This window comes from Molothrus aeneus, chromosome 7 (assembly GCF_037042795.1).
Source record: "Molothrus aeneus isolate 106 chromosome 7, BPBGC_Maene_1.0, whole genome shotgun sequence".
Taxonomy (NCBI): domain Eukaryota; kingdom Metazoa; phylum Chordata; class Aves; order Passeriformes; family Icteridae; genus Molothrus; species Molothrus aeneus.
In genome coordinates, this window is record NC_089652.1 from 24,827,846 (window position 1) to 24,851,694 (window position 23,849).

The following is a 23,849-nucleotide window of genomic DNA, read 5'->3' on the forward strand; positions in this document are numbered from 1 at the left end:
CTGTCTATGGACTCATGTTGCTGAGTTTGGTTTCTTCCCTTTCCTTTAAATAGCACACATAACCCTTGTTTTTGCCAGCCTGCAAATGCTTTCTCCTTCACTTGCTGCCTGCCTGCCTGCCCGCAGGAATGGGGCCGGAGGCACCCCTTGAGGAACAAGCAGGAGATGTTCCAGCACAGCCCTGGCTGGGATGGGCCACAGGCAGGACTGAAATGACATTTGCAGCCAATGCTGCCACCGCCTGGCAGCTCTTTCCCATTCTGCGTTTAATTCATCCCCCAGGCATCGTGAAGAGAAGAGCTCCACTCCGTATTCACAGCAGCTGCTAAGAGATGGAGCTGGCTCCAGAGGCAGGGAAGGCAAAGGCAGGAGTTTCACACTCAGAGCCGAGACTGGTGTCTGTGTGGATAAAATCTAGAAACCAAGTGTGTGTCAGCTTGCCAGGCAGCTGGGAACACAAGTGTCTGCTCTCTCAACAATGCCTGACTTTAACACTGAAATCTTCACAGGTGTTCTTACTTTTGACCTATGGGTAAGTGAGTTGTGCAGTGGTCCTCCAGGGGAGGCTGAGGGGCCTCAACCTCTTTGGGAGGATGGAGCACAAAGCAACAAGCAAGAACAATTCCCTGGCCTCTTTGTATCTGAAATACCAATGCAGAGTGTGAGCAAAGGCTGTGGAGAGAAAGACAAGATCAGGAGTGATCAAATAAATGCTAAATAAATTTTGAACTGTTCCCTGTACAACCCAAAACAATCTCAAACTCTTTTACTGTCATTTAATTTTTGAAAACAGTTTATTTTTGTCTTTTGGAAGAAGTGAATGCTCTCAGCTCTCCACAGAATAATTTGATGATGGCACAGGACTTCAGGGGATCTGTGAAACTTAAAAGGTCAGACTTCTGCTCTCAGTTACACCACTGAAACTCTGTAATGAGACTTTTGAAATCAGTGCAACTGTGCAGAATTTGCAAAAATAAAGCTCTGTGAGATTCAAGTCAGCAGAAGGATTTTAGAGGATTTGTTCTATTCTAGGCAACAAAATTGTTGTTAGTTCATGATGAATTTATGGGTATAGCCCATCATCAATATGCAATCATCTTGTCTTTGAAATGTGGTTTTAGACTGCTGTTGGAAGTAATGCTGGAATAGTGTGGAAGTGGTGATTTCCAAAACACTACTGCATTGGAATGAAGGAGACTGACTATCCATATCAAAGGAATAAATAGTAGAAGAGTTGTGATATTTTTGACTTGAGAGTTAGTAATTGGAGCCTTCCATTTCTGAAGAGGGTGGATCTGTTCTGAGAACAGCATTTCCCCGAAACTCCTGGTCCCATCTTGCAACTGGCAGGCAGGGGGTTTTCAGTCAGGAGTTGTTCTCAGAGAATACAGATACACTGCCTTGTGCAAACAAAAAGTTGGAAGTGAACACACTTGCTTCCATTATTTCCCCTAGCTAGCTATTCAGGGGGAAAAAAGTGTGTTTTCATACACAATCACTCTCTCTCAAGTAGGTTAATCCAGTAGAAAACTGGGCATGTCCTTAGAAATCTGAATAAAGGCTGTGTAGAACTTAGTTATGTGCTGGAGGAGTGGAAACACAGGCCTAGGAGTAATGGATTTCTGTGTTTCAGATCTAGGCTTGACACTGATACACTAGGTGCACATTGTTAGGTCTCTGGGTCTTGCTGCCTTGGATGTAGTAAGAAGATCAAGTAGCTGGAAAACTTCATTGTAAATGGGAGGCATTGTCATTGCTGAACATTGCTGTAGTGCTGGAAACTTGTATGGCTGATTTATTCCAACACAGCAGTAGCTCCTCAAAGTCTGATTTGATCTAGAAATGATAATTAAGCCTTGTGCACAGCAAAATGTGAAAAGTACATGGATGGGCTGATCTAGGCAGGGACGACCACAACTTCCATGGGGTTGTGGATGCAGTGTCAGGCTGAATCATTAGCATGATGAGGGGTAAAAGAATAGGTTAGAGTTACAAAGTGAGGTGGTTTTATGTATTCACTGGGATCTCCATTTGGGAGATGTGACTTCATTACTGTCAAGGCTCACTGGTGAAACTGAGAGCAGAGTTGGGCTCATGGCAGTCACGGCTTCTCAGGAGTTTGAGTTGTTCTTGCCTAAAGCTGAGATGCCATCAAAAGCTCCTGCAGACCTTTCTTACAGCACACTGAAAACCAGTGCACCAGGGAGCCAGAACTGGGCAGATCAGTCTGTCCTGTCAATGCCACCTGCCCATTGTAGGACAAACGGAGTCTCTTCTCTCATTCCCTTAGGTATGGTAAGTATGGCAAAGGGAGGCAGTGCTGGCCTGTTCTGTTGGATCATGTTCTCAGTAATTGATCTGCTCCCTTCCCAGTGGTTCTTTTGAAGGTTGCACATGCTTAAATTATGTATGCATGTCCTGTCAATGCATATTAATTGTGTTACGCTTCTCCTCTGCAGAGGGAAACTTGCCCGTGGCTGAAGTGTAACTAATGATGCCAAACCTTCTCTGGAGGCGTGTGGTTATTGATCTTTTGTTTTGTTTCAGTTCAGCCCTTCACCCCTTCCCTCTCTCTTCAGATGGAGTTGATTGGACCCTGCTCTGTGCCAGTGGTTGTGATTTCCCTCACCTTCAGTTTTTGTGACTAACCTGGTTCCTGTCTTTGGTTTTTTTGGGTGTCGCCGTCTGTGCTGTGGCCATGTGCTCACTTGCATGCAGTTGAGGAAAGGGCCTCCGGTGCCTCCGCCTCCAAAAGTCACCCCCTCCAAGGAGATCAAGCAGGAGAACATCATCAGTCTGTTTGATGACAATTTTGTCCCCGAGATAAGTGTGACAACCCCTTCGCAGGTTAGCTGCTATGCCCGGCCTAATTTTTCTCTGCCTCTCAACTCTTCCTTCAGACCATTCTTCTCTTTGGAGGTGTCAAGCCATGAAACCTGGTCAGGTGAAGGAGGAAAGCAAGCTCAGCATTGGACCTCAGAAGGCAAAGGATTACTTAGGAGCTGACTTAAAGGGGAGAGTACCTGAAAGGCAGTGACAGGTTGGCCTTTGAGAGCTTTCATTCATAGAAGAAACAGAGAGAGGAGAAATGCACCTGGTCAAGGTACCATAATTGCTGCATTTGTTCAGCAGCAGTGCACATGGATTATGACTCTCTTCATATCCTGTGGTGGGCTATGCTTTCTCCAAAGCCACTGATCCTGAGTGTGGATGAAATGTGTTTTTTCTGCTCATGTACATCCCTAACTGCTGACCTTGGCATCTCTGCCAGTTCTTGGAGAAGACAGTTTTGTGCCCTCTGTGCCTTCACCCATGGCTTTGGGTTTAAAGCCCAGATCTGCACAGGAAAGGCCAAAAGGAATTGCCAAAGTTCTCTTTGCGAAGAGTAGTTTATGCAGTTAGATGGGCAGGACTGTGCCTCTAGTTAAGTCTGCTGACACAGTCTGTCAGTATTGTCAAGTGGCACCTTCTGAAGCCCTGAGAAATGAAAAAAGTTTACAAATTATATGTTTTCCTCTTCACTTGTCCTTTGATTTATGTCACTACCGGAGAAGCTGCTCAGGTGGGAAGTTCTCTGTTGGATCTAGGAGAATGGCAGTCCTTATGTATATAGGAGCCTGACCAGATTTCTGGCTGTATCATGAGATACCTGCATCTACTTTACTTAAATATATATATACACATTTGTATATACACATGTGTATATATATATTCCTTAAATGCTTGTTAAAGTACAAATCCTGTCTCTATCAGTGCTCATCTGTGACTCATTCCCTCATGTCTCCTTGCGTCACGCTGCTCCATTGCCTCTGGTTTGCCACCTTCCACCCAGCTGCTGAGGGGCAGAGATGAAGTGGGGAGGGAAGGAGATCCGTGTTAGATTTGGCATGGCAATAGATAAAACTTGCAGAGTTGGAGAGATGATTTGACATCACTGCTGGAAGGTGGGGACTGCAGGCAGCTGAGCAACTCTTTATCATCATCTGTGCTTCCTTCTCCTGTATTGTAATGGACAGCTCTGTCTGCCCCATGCTCTCTATCGTGTATTTCCATGTGAATGCCAGCCCTTAGTCATATTCTTCTGCACCTGATCAGTGCTCTGAGCCAGGATGGGATCTGCTGTGACTTTTGACCAGATGGGAGTTCTGAGGGAGGACTCTGGTTTCCAGAGCAATCTTCACTTCAAGGGCCCAGCAGCCCCTGGCACTCTGTGTGATGCCCAGGGCTGTTCCTGTCAGATGTCTTAGTTCCAATGAGCTGTCTTGTGGGAGATTTGGGTAAAGGCAAGGAGTGTTAGCCCTTGCATTCAAGTCTTGAATGACAGGTAAGACTATTCCATGACTGCAGCCTTTGAGGTTTCACTACTAAACAAAGCTAAAGGTTGGGGTTGTAACCTCTCTGATGGGTGGCTTGGATGTGCTGGAAGAACAAACTAGAATTACTAGAATGATAGTTGGTTTTTGCATGCTGGTCAGGGCTCATTATTGTGAGATGAGAGAGCTTGGTTCCTTATCCTTGTGGATCTCAAAAAAGGCATATTCATAAGGCAGAGAAAAATCTAGAAGAAAATTGGGGTAAGAGAAAATTAGAAGAGGCAAAAATGACGGTGATGTCGGTGGTATTCAGAGGACTTAACTTAAAGGGTGTCACTTGCTACTTTCCAGAAGCTTTTCCATCGTGGGATTTTCATATAACTGTGGAGACCAACGTGCCAAATTTTGTGTTATTGAAAAGGTAGCTGAAGCAGTTGGGCCAGTGAGCTGGGAGGCTGTAGGAAACAAGGGCGAATCTTCCTGACTTCCCAGAGACAGCAGCTTCCTCTGAAGCTGAGTGGAAAGCAGTATCTTGTGGTTAGATTAAATCTATACCACCAAAGTGATAGTCCACTCTTAAATGCTAATAATTTGTGTCCTTTGTAGTTGTCCTTTGTAGACTTCTTATTAATGGTAATCAGCAAATGTGGGATCGTTGTCTCTAGGGTAGAGCATTATTCACTCAAAGGGAGTTATTCTGATGACTTTGAATAAAGTAGCAAAGCTTCTCAAATGTATGCTTTTTAGAAGACTTACATGTGTAAGTTTATGGGATGCCTAGAAATGAAAACTATTGGAAACAGCATTTTTTAGTTGTGGGGGGATTCAAATCCCTTAGCTAGGGTGAGCTGCTATATTTTGTGTTTCTGACTCAGAAGGCATGAGAAAGTTAACAGCTTTGGGACTTAGCTCTGAGGCCTCTCAGACTTCCCTTCCAGTAGTTTCAGTGGTATTCTGCCTGGATTTTTGTTCTTGAGATGGGTTGTATGGATGGTAGCTCTTTTATATGTAGCTGGAGAAGTTGGTCTGTCAGTAAAGGCAGCTGGATGAGCTATGGGGAGTAGATATAGATAGAGGAGCAGCCCTTCTCACTCATCAGTGGCCGTGATCCCTTTGACCACAGCAGATCAGGTGCTCACACCATGTCAGCTCATTTGGCCAGGTGGGAAGATGAATGAGTGCTGTGGAAAAGGCTCAGATTTGGTTTGCAGGGCTCCCATGAGAGCTGCCTGGGATTGTGGGCACCAGGCACTCAGGACTCACATCCAGTGTTTGCGCTGCCACCATTTCTTCTGCGCTTGCAGCCTCAGCTCCGGGATATCACACGCCCTCCCTCCACCGTGCACACGTGCGTGTCTAATGCTCATACTACTTCTCTCCCTCATTGCTGCCAAGTTTGATGCCCCTGGGCCCTTCCAGGAGGGAGCCAGCCTGTTGGATCTGGATTTTGATCCCATTAAACCAGATGCCACTGTGGGGAAGACCCCCACACCTGCCTCCCAGGTTGGTTCATCTTGCCGTTCCTTCTTCCTTCGTGACTGACTTGCACCCACCTGAACAATAGCATGGACCTGAGCTATGGGTGGCTGGGCTTGGGTGTGGGTGCCCAGGATGGGGACCTTGGTCTTCTCTGCTGGGTGTGAAAGTCCAGGAAGAATCAGGTGGCTGCTGGCCTGGCCACAGGCACGCACTAGGTGTTTGTGGGGTGCTTGGGCTTTGCTCTGATGATCCACTTAATGTACATCCCTCCCTAGAGCAGCATCCTCTGTATGCTGTATGTATTAAAGTTGTTACTCTGGATGGGAATTCAGCCTGAGCTCTGTGCTCCTGCTATAAATTGCTCTCAAATGGATTTTTAATTAACAGACACTTTGATAATCTGCAGTTACTTAAGGTGAATAAGGCTGTAAATGGATATTCAAGTGATGTGAAGCCCTTCTTTTTCTGTGTATGACACAGCCTGCATTCATAGTTGAGAAGCAGCTTCCTGCCTGTCACAGTGTGGTATCAAAAAGGAAGATGTCTAATTCTGTTCTGGTCTGTACCTGGTCCTGTCCTCTGTAAGAGGCAGGTGAACTGTGCCTCATGTTATGTCTACATGACTGGAGGTTTTGCAGTGCATCCTGAATATGGTTGTTGTCCTCACTGAGATTTTCCATTTTATATATGTGAAGTGGTTATTTTTTGCCTGTGGATGCCACTAAAATTTGCAATTAACATAATTGGGTTTATAGCACATCTCCAGTATCATCATGTTAAGTAGGTTTGTATGGCACAGATTTTTGTAGGAATAAGACTTTTGTCAGAGCAATCAAACATTAGGCATTTGATTCCCCTAAATTAAAATACTGTATCTGCAAAATACTAGTTATTATCATAATTGGATACACACCAATATGGCAAAGCTATCCTTTTTTGGAACTTTATGTGGGTACATAGGCATTTTATGTCTACTTGCCTTCAGGACAAGCTGCATATCAGGATAAGCCTTTTTTTAAAAAAAAAATTACTTTTTTTTTCCTGAATCATCAGTTAGAACTCAGATGATTTGTTTTACTGACATAGGATATGAGTATAAATTTGACTTAAAATAGAATTGTTATCCTTCCAGCAAGCAACAAATCTTATGCTAAGTGGGTTTTTCAAAAGTGCTCAGCAACAGCATATTTAGTATTCTAACCTAATTATTAGTAGCTTCAGAAGTCATTAAAAGAGAGTAAAAAATAAATAACTTCTACTGGTAACCAAAAAATAGTGAAAACCACCTAGGTATCAAAACAGTCAGATTTATTTCCTGTTGGGTGGGCAGTATGGCAGAGTGGTTAAGGTATTTTACTACTGATCCAAAGACACCTCAGAATCCTAGAATGTTAAGGGATTGGAAGGGACCTTAAAGATCTTCTATTCCCAGAGATGTATAAATTCATGTACCAACAGATATTTTCAAAACATGCAGAGATAAGTTCTGTTGAATGTGTATGTCTGCTTCAGTCTGATCAGTGTCTGTAATGTTTGTACTCGCTGAAATAATCATGTATAAACATGTTTTATTTTTGTTGCTCTTTGACATGCTTAGTCTTTACCTTGGGATTTATGGGAGGTAAGAAATTCATACGGCTTTTGTCTCTCATCATGTCTGTTCACATGCCTGTTTCCTTTCCTTCACTGCTTCCCTTCCTGCACACCCCAGGCCAAAGTTGTGCTATGTGCTGCTGGACCCACTTATGCACCTTGTATGAAGCCCCAGGGCCAACCACGTGTTTGCAAGTCAGTCTGGCACTCTGAGACCTGCCATTGTACCAGTGCACATGCCCATTGCCTTTCCCTGCTAACCCACTCATCCTTCCCTTGGCATAATGCTGTGACCTTCACCTCAAACTTAACACCTGTGGCATCATCCTCACTCTCCACAACACATTTCCTGAACTCTCTGTGTGCTTTGGTCTTATGTGCAATGCATAAATATCTCAGCTCTCATAAATATATCATCATTACTGCCTGTACCATTAGATATGTACTCATCTGGAATTGTCTGTGGTGTTTGCTGTTCATTGACCATCATTTTCAGAAAAGCTCATGTGAGTTTGCTCACCCTGTGTCTCCACTGGAAGTTAACTGCAGGCCCAAGACTTGCCTGGCATCTGCCTCAGCTTTGGAGCTTGCTGACAGGGAGACCCTACACATGCCCTGCATCTGAACAAAAACCTGACCCTTGTTTATGCCCTCGTACGTGGCCTGGGCAGGTCTCAGGTTGCTGCAGATTAGCCCCTTGAGAGAGATTTCAAGCACAACTACTTTTGAGTCCCCCTGGACTGGCAGCCAGCCATGTGGACAGAAAATGCTTGATCTGGGTTCTCAGGCCTGCTGCTGGAACTGGCTGTATTCACTGAGCGAGCTCATGGCCTTGGCTCATGCAGAGGAATTGAGTCCTGCCAACCTTCCATTCCCAAGGGCCAGATCACCCTCTAGAATAAGTATACTTGGAAAGACACCACTTAGCCCTGGCCTAAGGGCTCACTGTGGCCATTACTCTCCTTCCCATGAGCTTGGGTGATGTCAAGGAAAAAGGTTTCCCCAGGGAAGAAGGTTTCCCCTGTGTGTTGTATCAGCCGTCAGTGTTTAACATCTGTCCTTCCCCTGTATGTGCATTGTCAATCTGTCATAGGAAAGAAGAGACTGGTTTAGCTAGGAAAAATCTCATTCCTTTCAGGTGAATGGGCAGGGGCAAGGTATGACTGTATCTGATTGAGCTGTGCTTACAGTCTTGGCTTTAGAATTTTTTTGACCACTTCTTTCATCCTGCAAAATGATTTTACCCAAAAGAGAATCAACCAGGAAATTCTACTATTCAAGGTGTTTTCACTGTACCAATTCTCACCTTGGCATACCATACACAAAGAACAGAGCTTCCTAAGGTGGGGGAATCTCCCTCTTCAAGTATTCTGAAGTGTTTTTGTTATAAATGTTCTTAGCTGTTGATGAGAAGAGACTTTTTTGGGGTTCCTTAGTCTCATAGGCCATGAAGTTAACAATTGTATAGAAACTTGAGTGCAGCAGAGCTGGCTTAGTTCTGCAGACTGGGAAATGTGCATTTGGTGAGCATGATGCTGCTGTTGGAATAAGCAAAGCTTTTAAACCTGGTAACAGCAGTGAGCAGTTCTTCTTCTCCCTGTACTATCTTTCCATGACTGTAAATGCTTTTATAGGCCTCAGGATGCCCCACAGGTATATAAAATAGAAAAATTAATAGTTGACATGAAAATGTCCTTTGTTGAAATTCAGGGGACTAATTTAGATCCAGTTTCTCTGATTATTCCATACTATTTTGGCAAATTAGCTGCTTTAAGAAAAAAACCCCGAACCCTCACCTTGAGGTCCTTTTCACTTGTTCATATAAAACTCATGCTTGATCAGATAGAGCTGGCCTGGCATTTGTCCCAGTTCCAGTTTCACTGAACTCAAATGAAAACCTGGGAGTGAATCCAATTAAACAGAAGGATCCTTTGTAGCATTTCATATGCATATATTTACCTTGGCTCTACCAAAGCTGCTGACGGAATCCTCTGTAGGATGGGAACAGCTCTGCCCTCTATAATATCTTCTGGCAGTATAGGCCTGTGGACATGGTGATTGGGAGACATGAGGAAGGATGTGATAGGGGAGGAAAGCATGTGTTAGATGACACCACTGGAGCAGCTGAAGGTAAAGTAATGGATTTTTATTAAATCGAGGATTTATTTCTTTGTTATTGCTGCTGTTACTAGAATGCTGCTTGGAATGTTGTGCTAGTGCATGCCTAGTAGCCAGCTGGTACATTTAAGGTTTACCATGGTGATTGCTTTACTCTGAGGTTTTGTAAGGTTGGGACTATGAGAACTACAAAGTTAAGGAATCTGGACAATGCCTTGTTTTGAATACGATTGTATGCAGGGGTGCATGTATCTTGATTTAACTCCAACTGGCAGTGAAGCACCACACAACCACTCACTCATTTCCCTCCCATTGGTGGGATGGAGGACAAAGTTGGAAGGATAAAAGTAATAAAACTTGTGGATTGAGATGAGACCATCTTAATTCAAACAACATAATAGTAATTGTAATGAAAAGAAAAATAATAGAGATAAATGAAACCCCAAAACCCCAAGTGAGCCGAATGAAAAACAGTTGCTCAACACCAGCTGACTGATGCTCAGCTCATTCCTGAGCAGTGGTGCCTGATCAGCTTTTCCCCTAGTTTATACACTGAGCATGATGGCATTTGGGATATCCCTGTGGTCAGTTGGAGTCAGCTGTCCTGGCTGTGACCCCTCCCATGTCCTTGTGTCCCCCAGCCTCCTTGCTAGCAGGGGCAGCATGAGGACCTGAAAAGTCCTTGACTTGTTGTAAGCACTGCTCAACAGCAACTACATCATCAGTGTTGGCAACATTATTCTCATCCTAAATCCAGAACACTGCCCTGTACCAGCTATTAGAAGAAAATCAACTATCCCAGCTGAAGCAGGACAACACATTTTTGTCAAATGTAGGCATGTAGGCATGTTAAAGCTGGGTATTCCCATATATTAAAAATGGCAAATCTTGGGAGTCTTCCCAAATGCTGCCTGGCCAGTCTCCCAAGGGGCTGATTTGCAGTCTTGGTGCTACCAGATCCAATGTACTTCCTGCATTGTTGCAATTTCTGGGAGGGACAAATGAATATCTTTGATTTTGCGTTAAAAAAAAGTTGATCTGACTCAAGATAAAGGAGAATAAAAACTTGAACTGCTGGAAGTCTGTCATAGGTGTTTGGTTGGTCTTTTGTTGTGCACAGAAACCCCTGTCCCCAGGCTTTTTTTGTCAGGCAGTGATTTGTGGATGATACTGAATTTCCTTGGTGGTGGCAGCTTTTTGTGCAGTAGAAACTTTCCATCAACACAAATGTGTTACGCACTCTATCTGGAATATTCATAGAAAATTCTTAGTAATAGAATATTCACAAAAGAATCCAAATTCACAACTCTTTGGGCCTGTCCAAAATTGAAGGGAGTGAAAGTTAGCTCAGTGTCTGTTTGATTCAGTGCTAATGTCATGTTGATGCTGGGTCTGGACTAAATTTCATATCTGGCCACATTCTTACCATGCTCATTTGTTTCTGGGAGTAGGTGAGTACTTAAATATTCTGTGATTGTTATCCTTGGAAGTAGAGTATGGAGAGATCCTTGTTCTTTGGCATGCAGGAGAGCTTGTATTCTCTTACAAGTGAGCAATCTAGATCTAATAATAGATACTGTGTGTGTGTTAAGTAGGTCTGCAGTTTGGATCGTGAAGAGAAAGGAGGCAGACAGAATTTTTGGTGTTTCATTGATTTCCTCTGAATTATTGCATGGCTGGAGTTGAGGGTTTCTGACTTAGTTGTGATTTCCATGAGTTGCAGAGAAAGGAGAAGACAGAAATGCAGCCAGACCCTGCAGTGTCTCACCTGTTAGTCAGCAGATGGCTCAGGCAGTGGCACAGAGCACTTGGACAGGCTGGGCTGCACTTTTCTGCACACTTGTGTAACTGGAATGAGAGTAACTTCCCATTGGGATGACTTTTGTATTGCAGCCTGCAGAAGCAGCCCGTGCAGGAGCTGAAGCAGCTGGATCAGAAGCAGCAGCTGGAGCTGAAGCATCTAAAACTGAAGCTGACTCAGGATCGGTAAACACCTCAAGGGACAGCAATCCCTTTCCTCCATCCCTTTGTTACACAGCACACGTGGGAGGCTGGACTGGGAAAAGAGCTGTGTGGCTGCTTGGAAAAACACCTCCTTGCCACCAGAGGAGTTACAATGCTCTTATTCAGGGACCAGACTTAGTTGCATTTTATCTGTGTAGTGCTTAGGGAGAAGTTCTGCTGGAAAATTCAGTAAAGGAATTGTCCCTTCACCCATGTTATGAAGTCAGCCCACAGCCCATGCTGTCCTAAGCTGTGTTGTCAGCTGGATTCCCTCTTGCTTGCCATTTACTTTACCTACTCTGTCCTCTGGGCTCTGGCTGTGTCTCCTGAATATCCAGGCTTCCTCTCTTTTTGGTGACACTACTGCCCTTTTAGGGGACAGGGGTGGGACCTGTCTCATGGCAGCTTTGTTCCTACAGGCTGTCACATTTGAGTTGTCTTTCCAGGAGGGTTCTATGAGATTGCATTGTGACCACAGCAACTGGGAAATGCTGGGCATTATGGTCTCAGGAAACCTACAACTCATTCCTGCCTTTCTGCAGCCTTAGGCAGAGAAAGACAGCAGTCACCAATCCTGCCTTCCCACTGCTGCCTCTGCTGTCCCTTGGGGTGTTCTTGCTGCTGACTGGTGTGCTTGGAAAACCCACTGAAGCCATGGGGATGGGATGGTTGGGGTCTGGATCCTCCATGGTGGACTTGGAGCTTCAGTTTTGGATTCTCTTTTCTCAATGTCCTTTTTTTCCCTTCCTGGGCTGCCACTGCCTATCAGAGCTCTTTGCCTGCTGTTGTTGTGGAAACTTTCCCTGCAACTGTCAATGGCACTGTGGAAGGAGGTGCTTCATCTGAGAGAGCTGACATGCCCCCAGGATTTCTGTTCAAGGTGAGTGTGTGGCTGTGCAGCATTGAGTTCCTGGTGAGGGTTTTTTCCTCCCCTGTAAGGCATTAACTGCTTTCATTCAGCATGGCCATGGGCTAGACCACATTGAAAGGCAGAACAGAAGTTGAAGAAGAGATAAACCTTCCTCTCCAGCAGTGCAGCTTCATGCAGTTCCAGATGTTTCAAAGGATTATGTAAAAAGATCATCATCTAAAGGTCCTGCAGCAAAATCTGTTCTCTCTGCTGGAGTGGTCTCTGTTTTGGTGGTGTGGTGGTGTCAGTCACAGACTCTGGATAGTGGATAAAATGTGCTCCTGACAGGAAAAGTTAAGCTTTGGTGCAAGTTGACAAATTGAGAAGAGTTAGGAACACCAGCAGGAACAGAGGACTCTGTGTTCAGGGAAGTCAAAAAATCCGAATTAAGAGAGAAAAGTATAGGACTAGACAGGGTAGTTGGGTGGGCGTTCTGAATATGCCAAAGATCACTTGCAGCAAAGGAGTGGAGGAAGGAGTGATTTTGGGTGAAGATAAGCCACATATTTAATGTGCATAAGGGAGTGTGGTAGCAAGAAAGCACAGCTGTATCATGCCCTGAAAGTGAGAACTGACAGCATCTTACGATAGGAACATTTCCCTGCTTTTGTAATTCCCATTTTTTTTCTGTGAGTTCTGCTGAAAGCAAAAGAATGGCAAAGCCCTGAAGAATGACAGGAGGCTCATAATGTTTAGTGTGGTTTCAGGTGGCATTTTAGGCTGCAGTGCTCAAAGTGCTGCTCTCCTGTCCCTGCAGGTCCAGGCCATGCACGATTACACGGCCACCGACACTGACGAGCTGCAGCTGAAGGCCGGGGACGTGGTGCTGGTGATTCCATTTGAGAACCCTGAGGAGCAGGTGAGTGGGGGAGGCAGGGTGTGAGCATGGGCCAGGTGGAGCCGAGGGGGCTTCCTGAGCTGCTTCTTTCTTCACTAACAGTTGGCTGGCTGAGTCCTGAGCCGTTAGTTTGTGGCTGGGAGCTGGCAAGAAAGCTGGTTGTCCTTGAGCTTGAGATTGGCTTCTTGCAACAGAGGGGAGACTCTGCTTGTTCCTGGAAAGTGGAGACATTATTCTGCATAAAGCATGTCGAGTAGCCATGGGTTCTTGTCCCTATGAAAACATTTGAGCCGATACAGTGGCTCACTTGATCAGGGAGCACAGCTGAGCCCATACTTTGCCTCCTCACTGCCCCTAAACTTGATCCATATTCCGTATGACCACTACAGCACAGTCTGTGGCATTGAGAGAAGTGACTCATACCTTATGATGTTGTCTTCTCTTTTGAGAAATGTTGGAGCTCTGAGAAAGCAGCTGATGATGTCTTGCACTTCAGCACAGCAGTGGCTGTTTCCAAATGACTGTGTTTGGTCAGGAGATGGCAGCAGAATCAAAGGCTAGAGCAGGTCTCAGCTCCTGAGAACAAGTCTTGCTGCTCATCTTCAACCTGAATTTACTTGGTCATGTTTTTCTTTAATTTGAGCTAGAAGCCTTGAGTAAGTCCTCCTCACTTTCTGTGTTTGAGGGCACCCAACTGACAATCTACAGCAGTTTTACTACTTTGACTGAGAGAGGTGTTGAGTTTATAAAATTAATGCTCACATCTCTAGGTTTCTGTTTGGAAAAAAAAGAGAATTCTCCAGATCGATTGAGCAGTCATCAGCTCTTTGGGTTTGGCCAAGTTCAGATAAGATCTGGATTCCACTAGGGGTAAAGGGAAGATGGTGTAGTTCACTAACTCAGAAAATGTGGATCCTCTTTGTGGCCCAGCTGTTGGCTTTGTGAATGATGGAGGCAGATCATGCTGGTGTTTGTGAAATGGAGCCATAAATTGCCAACAGTTCCCACACAGCTAGAGGAGGAGAGGTTTTTGGGGAACAGGCACTGATTCCTTCTGGAGACATGACTCCCCACTGGGTGGGACTGCCCTGCACAAGCATTTGTGAACATTTCTTTCTCAGAAAGCTTTCTGGATGGGAAATGAGTGTCAGCTCCCCCAGTTTCTGTGGTAGGAGATGGCGTTTGTGGAGCAGATGGCGTTTTTGGATCAGAGTTTTTCAACGCCCTGTGTTTGCACTTTAGCTGGATGTGGGTGCAACAGCCATGAACTCGAGACTCTCCAAGCTGCAGAGGGTGAGCTCTGAGTGTTGCTAACATGACTCTGTAGCTGCACTGAAGCCCTCTAACCCTTCTACAGTGTATCCTCTGCTACAACTCATTTCCCTAACCTCAATCATACCCAGCCAGGAATTGCTGGCTGTTAACATGTGCATGAACTGTGCACGTGAGTGGAGGGAGCTTAGGATACTGGAGTGATTCCCATCCCTACCTTGCAGCTTAGGTCTCAGTTTGTGGGTATGCCCAGGCCTGGATTCATCTCTCTTGATAGAAGAAAGGGTTGAGGGTAGCAACACTTCTAAGCTGGCACTTCAAGTGATGTGGTTTAAAATTAAGGCCCCTTGTGTATCCTTGTGTACAGCCAAGGAGACCCTTCGTAGCAGGATGTGGTGGGAGTGATGCATGCGTGCTCTATGGCACAGCACTGTGTGCAAATGGATGAGCTTTTGTGCTTGATGTGCTGGGAGCTGCCTTCTACACACTTGGGCCCAGTGTCTTCTGCCTCGTTATTTGTCTTCCTGATTTATGGCATGTCAGTCCTTCCACAGCCCCTGCAGCTGGCTGCTGCAGAAGGGCTCCCATCTCGTGTCGTTCCCATGACATCTCCTGGATGTTCCAGTCTAAAGGCAGCAGTCAGGGCTGAGTGAGCCTGCAGGCTCTGGGGGCTGTGCAGCTCCCATGCCTCATGCTGCACTCTAAACCCATGGGCTGCCCCCTGCAAATGAGTGGGGGATGTGCATGGAAGGGGAGCTTCCACTGTGGCAGCTCCAAGGCAAGCAGAGAATAGAGAGGTTATACACCTGAGCTGCAAGCTTAGTGCAGTCCTCCCACGCTGAATATCTTGAATATCTCCCTCATGTGCCTAGTATGGAGCAGAAATCTTAATGCCAGGACAGCCTGCAGGCAGAGGGTGGGAAGTCTGTTTCTGCTCGTGACCAGGTTCTACCAAGCAGGGTTCCTTTGCCTGAGTGAAAATTCATCTGTGTTTATAGATGTACAGATTGGTGGCTAGGGAAGACCTTATTGAGACACCTAAATCACATGTAGCCAGAATTTGGGAGTTTTGCTAACCTCACCTTGCATCAAACCAAACAGACTGCTGAGTTTTGGGAAGATGGATTGGGTTCCTCAGCTCCAAGTTCCCATAGATCAGGATTTCAGCATAGCAAATAAGACTGATTTTGCCTGAACCACCTCTAAAATGCCAATCATCTGGGTGCCCTGACTGGAGCAGGGATGAACACCTCCTGGAGCTGATTTATCCTTTCCAAACACTTGTGCCTGAGATGAACAGGGTGAATTACATGCTGGAGGTCTCTGTCTCTTTTATGGCTATGGAGAATGCTAGACCCCTCATATTTGCATTGTGACGAGTGAGATAGGTGATTCCCATCCTGTAGCTCTGGAGTCTCTTTTGGCAGAATTTCTCCTGTTTCAGTGGGTGTAAATTATGACATATTTCTGTTACACTCGCTTATTTTTTACTGTGTCTGCACAGTCTGGGTCAGATGGGAGCTTTGGTATGAACTCTGGTGGGATGTAGCCTTTTCTCTGTTTAAAAGGAAACAAAAGTATTTTTTCCTTCTCCCCCTACTCCTCCTGGATTGTCTCCAAGCCAAATAAGAGCATGGCTTTGGTAATGTCTTGACACCTCCTTGGCCTGCACTGTGTAAGAAAAATCCCTGCTCACATCTGTCCCTTAGCATCTGATCTCTGTCTTCCCCTCCAGGATGAAGGATGGCTGATGGGTGTGAAGGAGTCTGACTGGATCCAGCATAAGGAACTTGACCAATGCCGAGGGGTTTTCCCTGAGAATTTCACAGAACGGGTGCAGTGAAAGTCCAAGCCCACCAGCTGCGTTTCTGCTGGAAGAAAGCAAGTTTTCTGGTAGATAACTGAAAAAGAACAACAAGAGGAAATGAAGAGAGAATTATGAAGGAATAGAAGCTTGAAAAAAAAGTCAACTTAAAGGGTGTGTTCTTCTCAAAGGGCAAGGTTTCAGAAGTTAATTGAAATTCAAAGTGTTATTGAAATATATACATATTAATAATAATAAGGCAATTCAGATACCCTCTTCCCCTTTGGTTTAAACAGCATTTGGATTCAAAGGACTGATGCAGAAGCAACTCAGTGAGGTTCTCCAAGTACTGCATTGACTGAATTGTCAGATGTCAGTCTGATTCCTGGAAAGGCAGTATTTGTTGAATGGCTTGAAAGTAGGAGCAGCATTTGCTCTTGGGTGGGTTAATCTGTTTTGTCTTGAAGGTGGCTTGCATGGCAACCATAAAAATTCAGCCTTCCCTACATCTTCAACCTACAGTAGGCCAAACTTTCTGTTATGCTGTTGAAAAAAAAATTTAGTGTATAGTGTTCACCACTACAATGTATGTGTGTGTGTGTGTGTTTTATTTTCTTCCTTTAAAACAATGTTACATAAACTGTGATTTTATACATGTAAAGAGAGAAGAAACTACATGGAAAGGGCATGAAGAAGGTGAAATGTGTGAAGCTGCGCTCAGTCCAAAGTTCTTTCAAATGCGGACACCTAAATTCTCACAGTGGTGTTGGCCTTTGAAAACCTAAGGGGAATGGACAAATTCAAGAGGAGAAACAAGACAAAACAAACAGATGCCATTTGGATGTCTGAAATTTAGGAGAGGGAATCCTCTAGTACACACATCCCCATCCCTTACCCCCCCAAAAAAACCCAAACCTATTGGTGGTTTCAGAAAAGCTTAGATTCATGTAGATGGAAAATAGCTCTAAAATCTACTGGTTAGAAAATTTGCTTTTTAAGACAGAGATAAGGGATTTTTTTTTTTCTGTAAGAATATCAAAGCAAAAACACTGATAAAAAACAAGTTACTTTCTGTGCTTTTCATTGGCGTTGTTTTTTGTGGAATTGTATTTCTTATTTTCTTTTGAAGAGTTCTGTAAGTGAAATATCATTAGATCAGCTTTCTCCAGTGCTGTGCTGATGATCGAGTTAACCTCTATGAAAACAGGACTCTTGAAATGCTTGTTTAAAATGGCTGTGTGACTTCATGCTATTGTAATGCATTAGAAAGGAAGGCAAGAATTTCAAAGTGTCAGTGTCAAGAAGACACTCTGCAGTCTAATACTGATGCTGAGTCCTTTCCTTTACCTTTCCTTTGCTTCTGTTTGTTTTTGAATTTTGTTTTTTTTTTTAGTTTAGACAAGCAGATGACAAGGCATATTCTAAGTGCATATTACACTTGTTAATATAAGCCGGTCTGGCTCTCCAAGACTCTAAAGTCCCACAAAGGTACTTTATAAACTTTACTTGAATACTGATGCAGCTGGCAAGCAAGTCAGGCTATTTTAATTTTTTACAGCTTCCCCTCCTCCCCCATGATTGTTTTGCCCTGAAGGGATTTTTAACAGTGAGGTTATGCCACGCTCAGGATCACTCTGAAATAATCTTCCAAACGATAGGAGTTGGCTTTTGTCAAAGCTGCACCAAATGCTGACAGAGTACTGAAAATCTCACCTTTTCCAGTCTGTTTGGATTATTTGTAGAACAACAGAAAAACATTGTAGGGCAAAAATTGTGTTTTAAAAAAAACCAAACAACTTAGTTTGGAGGAACAGATCTGATTTTGATTAGAAAATATATTCTTATAGATGCAAGCATTGTTTGGAGTTCCTCCTGCTTTCAGCTTGGGAGATGATCCATGCTGGTTATTTACAGCAATGTAACAGGCATTAAATCTGTTCTATATACCCAAATCCCTTCTCCTTTTTAAAAGAAAAAAATGTGCAAAAATTTATTTTGCATCACTGTTAGAAACCCCAATAGTATTTAGGAGTAACTGCTCACAATACAGAAGGACTGGACTCCACAAATTATGGTATGGTGAGCTGTTGCTTTAGAATACTTCCCTGTTTGACTTTTTTTTCCTTTTTCATCAGGGTTATCTTTATTATTACTCTTTTTTGTTTTTCAAAATATCTATTTTTATGCATTTGTGACTCCCATTACTCCTTTAAAGATTATTCATATAAAAATATACATTTAAATATATATAGAAATATATATATATAAAAAAGCGGGTTGATCCAATTAACATAATGCTGTCAGCTTAAAATGTTTATTTTTATGCAAAACCTGTGGATAATAGCTTTGTTTTTTTTAAAAAAAGGACAAGATTCTAAGTTACCAGAGCTGTGATTTTTGTCTTGTAGTAACTGTTCTAGACCATTTAGAAAGCTGTGCTGATACCTAATTTATTGTGGGTTTTTTTTTTTTTTTGCTGTTGTTGTCCTCTGCTGTGCTTGAACCAGATGACTGTCCCAACAAAGATCCTTGTAAGGCCTTTTCATTTTATTGAGCTTGCAGAGCAACTATCCAGTACTGTATTGTCCCTGCAGAAGTGGTAGCACTTTGCAAAAAAGGGATGCTGTTTTCAGGTCATGTGAGTGATGCTCCAGTGTTGCTGGTGGGGAGAGCGTTGTGTCTCTCTCCATTTGCTTCCCCCAACCCCAAAACCCCCAAGCCCCCTGGCTTAGAGCAGGTTAGGGTGGGTTACCTGGATCTTGCATTGCTCACGGATAAGTGGTGTCAGCACATCTCAGTCAGGTTCTGAAAATGCAGGATCAGACCCACAGTTTATAAATTGCCTTATGTGAAACTAGGATGGCAGAGCAGGAAACTTGTAGATGGCAGTGTTCTTTAGAGCCAGGAGAGCTGTCTCCTGGATCATTCAGCCCCTTGTAAACAGCCATGACTCCTCCCATTTTCAGTGTTTCTACATCTCCTAAATACCTTGATTCTGGTTGGTATTACCTGGTGAAATGAACTTCCCCTATTCTTTGGTTTAAATCTGATTCAAATAGAAAGAGGGACAGTAAACTCTCAAGTAGGCTGTGCCCTTCTGGTTTTTCAGTTTGCAGGCTGAACTGAAAAATCGGAGAAAAAATGTAAGGGTGGCCTGAGACAATTTTTTTTTTCCATTTTCGCAGTGGAATGAAAAAGGGAAAAATTGAAACAAACAAACAAATCCTTTCATACCAAAATGAAACATTAATTTCTAGGCTTGCATTTTAACAAACGTTATGTCTTGGGCTGTAACAAGTTGCTTTGAAGCAAAAATGTGAAACCTTCTGTTTTGAAAATACTGAAAGAAAATGTTTTAATGTTAATAGTCTTTTTGCCTTTGCCTTTTTTCTTAATCTGATGACTGGTTTCAGTTAACTCTAAACTGTATTTTTTTGCAAATATCCACTGAAGAGAACCCAAAGAAGCCCAGTTCTGCTCCACTGACAGATACACTGGACACATTTCAGGGATTACTTGGTATCTGGCCCATCAAAGCTGTTGTTTTCCCCATTTAATAATCTTCCACTTGATTGTTCTACTGGGTGAAAAATAAAAGCATCTCTCATCCCATGCCATTGACTGATTTTGTAGCTGGACTTAAAAAGACATTCTTGCTCTGTTGGCTTCAGTTTGGTTACAGATTTAAGATACTCCAGTTTGAGCCTAATCCTTGTATGAAGTGGGAATTAATATTTACCCAACTGATGAGAAGTAAATAAGGTATTGTTTCTTACCCCTTTTTCTATCTTAGCAGTGTCAGTAATATATCTATTTGATAGAATCAAGGAAAAGTCCCAGGGTGAAGAAGAGTATGATGTTCCAGGTGAGACTCCCACATATGCTGTGCTGTTTTCCATGGGAATTCCTCAGCTGTCTGCTTTTATCACCTTTGTTTTGCTTGGCTGTTGAGGTGAGGCAGTAAATGGGGTTGTGCAGGTTCATTTCTAGCTGCTCAAAAGCTGGCAGTGCTTTGTGTGAATTGTGCCACAATCCCTGAAGCTTTGTTCACTGTTGCAGAACCCTTTCCAGTCCCACTACCCTAAGACTGTGGCCAAGGCAGACAGCCCCAAGTCAAAGGGGACTTGGAGCAGGAGTGAGGGCTCCAAATTCTACCTGGAACTGGGATGCCAGCTAAATTAGGTTTTGCAGTAGCCTCTTGGAGCGAAAAGTCCCAAGGCTAAGGAGATGGAGGAGGATGGAGGAATGACTCATGATCTTTTTCATTTTGGGTTGATGCACTGACTCCCTCACCTCTCAATTCCAGGGAGAAACTCTATAGGGCTGAGAACAAAATATGAATGGCCAAGATGTGTATGTTCAGTCTGATAAAAGGTGCTTCTTGCCTGCCAGTGGCACTGAGTTCTGAGCTTCCTGCTCTGTGCCAGACAGATGCAATGCTCTGCCACAGGTAGTTGGATGCTGTGCAGTCAGTGCCCCAAAACAGTGAATGTCCTTGTCTGAAGGAGGCAAAGGTGTCTCTCAGCCCTTTCTAGGAAGACCTGTGTATCTCCCAGAGACAAGGAAGGACTGTGTGCATCTAACACAGTCACCTCTGATTTCAGCACTGGCCCCATTCTCCAGCTCCTCTCACCTCCCAGCCTCTCCCATGCTCTTTGAGGATGATGGCAGCATCGGGCACGTCCCACCAGCCAAAAAGTGCAAAGCCAGAAGATGCACAAACATGTCCATCAGCAAATCCTACACAATGCAGCTTGATAGTGCTGATACCAGAAAAACAAGCAACAGCTTTTCTTCTCTGGGCCACCAAAGGGAAGCTACTCCTTGCCACACAGGTACTGTCACACCTGGTACTGGTGCAGACACCTCTCTGCTTGTATGCTCTGGTTCATACCTTTTTGCACAACTCCTGATGATGGAAAGGAGTCCTGGGTGGTGCCCAGAGCTGGACTGTGGCACCAGCCCTCACAAACCATCGGGTCTTGTTGACATGTGAGGGCAAAGAATAAAAGGCTCTTTTGGAAATTTTGCTTATGAAACTAAATGGAGAAACGACAGCTGTGAAGACTGGTCTGTATAAGCTTGTACTTTGATGTGTCCTATGGCTATAATTCCTTCACCTCCTCCTGCAGCTTATTCTGCTATCGTGACCCTAGTCTGCATTTCATGTAGAAGGTCCCTACTTGAAACTTGCCAGATGCAGCCCTGGGCTTATTGCTTCTCTTTAGCTGAATTAAGTGGGAATGACTTTGGCAGTGTATTAGCAATCTCTTTTCCTTCTGTTAATTCAGTCTCTGAGTTTAATCACAATGACCTGAAACATGTTTGGGGGTTGAGTGGTTTTTTAATTAATTTTTGTTTTGTTTAATCAAAGCTGAACAATTCCCATTGTATTTAGAGCTGTGATACCCAGTTCCACAAGTACTAGATGAATTTGTCCCATCTTGTTTCTTGGTGATGTTCAGAAATATAATTTGTGTCATCCTAAATCCTGTGTCAGTTTCTCTCTCTATTTTTTCCCTACCTTTATATTAAGAAGCTGAAACAATTCAGGACATTTTTCTTCCCACAGAGGTGAGTAGCTTCATAGATGTTTGGTGTCCAGGCACCTTTAACATTGGGAGTTCTTACAATCACATGGGATGGAGAAGGTGATGCTGGTCCTCACAACAGCAGGGTAAGCTCTTGTAGCGGCCATCTCTGTTCCAATTGATTGTGGCACTAAATGAATTTAGTGTAAGGAAGGATTTGAGATCTTTCCTTTTTATTAGCTACTGATCCCAAAGTGATGTGACCTTCATTGTCTAAGGCAGGTCTGTTGGTGGAACTATGGCACTGCAGGGGCACTCTGTGCCACCTGGCCAAACTTCTCAGCTCCCTCTGGCCAGCTGCCACGCCTGTGTGAGCTCAGTTCCCAGGCTGGCTTTGGGTTCTGCTCTTTAAATTGGACATTTCCTTTGCAGGTAGAAAGGGGGTGTTTGTGCCCATCAGCCACAGGATTGAGGGACAGGATTAGAAGGATTCACAGTTCATAGCTGACTGGTTTTGGGGCCACTCCCTCAGATGCCTGATTCCAGACAGGCTTGGCACAGCTGTAAATTGGTGCCAGTGAACACTTTGATGGATGGACAGCCAGAGTCCACTGCTTTAGGATGCACAAGCTCCACAAGCCCAGAGCCAGAGCAGGGGAGCTGTCTAGGCTGTGCTTGTGTCATTCCTTTGCTTCCAAGACAGCCTGGAGGGTTAAATGCCTTTTAGGCTCTCACCTCTATGGCATTGGGATGGACCTGAGTCACATCTTGTGGCACAGGGAGAGCAAGAGGCACAAGCAAGGCTGTGCCCCTGGCACTATCACTGCAGCTGGTGACTCGGGCTCTGCCTTGATGTGGTGGCTCCTGGGAGGCTGAGCTGGGCCAGCTCTGCTGCAGATGGGAGCTCACAGGGCAGGAGCAAGACCCAGAGGCTCTGTTCATGCCTTCTGCTTGTCCTGCCTCACACAGTTTCATTCCCATCACCGAGAAATGTGAAGGAAATGGGAGGGGAGAAGATGGATGAGTGGGAGCAGTGAAGAATTTGTTGTCAGAGTCTCTGCTCAGCTGCATAATTCATTCCCAGTGATGTTTTATTGCTCCAAACAAGCAGCAGTTGGCGTCATTGGCCACGTGCAGGCTGTGGCCACATAAGCTCTGGCAGCACATCTGGAGCAGGATCAGGCTCAAGGGGCCCTGGTCCAACCTCAGTGGACCTCATCACACTGAGGGAAGACTGGGCTTCCCTCTGGCAACACAGCTGGAGAAGGAAGCCTCTAAAATGGAGGAGACACATGTGGCACCAGGTGAAGCTGGAGTATCTGGGAGTGGCAAGGTGGAAGCCAGGGCATTCTGTGCTGCAATAGACTGGCAGTGACTGGTGTCAGTCACCTCATGACATGCCCACATGAAGGGACAAGCTGGTACCAGGGCTGTCCTTCAGTAGGAGCCCATGCCACCTGGGAAGACCCTGTGACAGGAGCTTGAGCCCCAGTGGGCAGATGGGAGTCAGTCCACAACAGCGAGAAGAAGATGAGAGTTTGGGGCAGTACTCAGCAATTTCTCCTGTTTGCTGGCTGGGTGAAGCTGGTGCCCTTTGCAGAGCAGAATTGCTGCTTCAGCATGTGGAGGAGCCTCTGCTGTGCAGCCCAATCCACAGAGCCATTAATAATGGTGTGGGAACAGGAATTCAGCAAGTGCCCATGATTAATTAGCTCATCACGGGCAGTTAATGGCCAGGCTGCTCTCCTTGGCCCTGTGGTGCAGGTAATGGAACAGGCATTGCTTCCCACTGGACATGGCATAGCCCCCTGCCAGGGGCAATGGGCAGACTCTGTGAGCTGTTCTGATGTGCTGCTGAGAGGTTTTGGGTGAGATTGTTTTTTGGATGCTGTGGGAATAGATCTGTAAGGGAACTTCTTAGTTAACAAAGTCAGGTAGGCAACTCTGGCACAGCCCCAACCTAATATCAGCTTTCCTTTTCCCAGCA

General features: G+C 44.6%; 1 protein-coding gene across 4 annotated transcripts in view; it reads left to right on the forward strand.

Moving 5' to 3' along the window:
- Nucleotides 1–21,820, forward strand: part of BIN1 (bridging integrator 1) — a 90,416-nt gene extending 68,596 nt beyond the window's left edge. For 2 of the 4 annotated variants that reach the window (XM_066553907.1, XM_066553908.1), the window contains 7 exons: nt 2,719–2,847; nt 5,709–5,816; nt 7,390–7,413; nt 11,397–11,489; nt 12,277–12,387; nt 13,175–13,276; nt 16,263–21,820. In XM_066553907.1, coding sequence (XP_066410004.1) covers nt 2,719–2,847; nt 5,709–5,816; nt 7,390–7,413; nt 11,397–11,489; nt 12,277–12,387; nt 13,175–13,276; nt 16,263–16,370 — 675 coding nt within the window. In that variant the 3' untranslated portion in view covers nt 16,371–21,820. The remainder of the gene's footprint in view (nt 1–2,718; nt 2,848–5,708; nt 5,817–7,389; nt 7,414–11,396; nt 11,490–12,276; nt 12,388–13,174; nt 13,277–16,262) is intronic. The other 2 variants (XM_066553909.1, XM_066553911.1) reach the window with 1 other exon arrangement.
- Nucleotides 21,821–23,849: the final 2,029 nt, after the last annotated feature.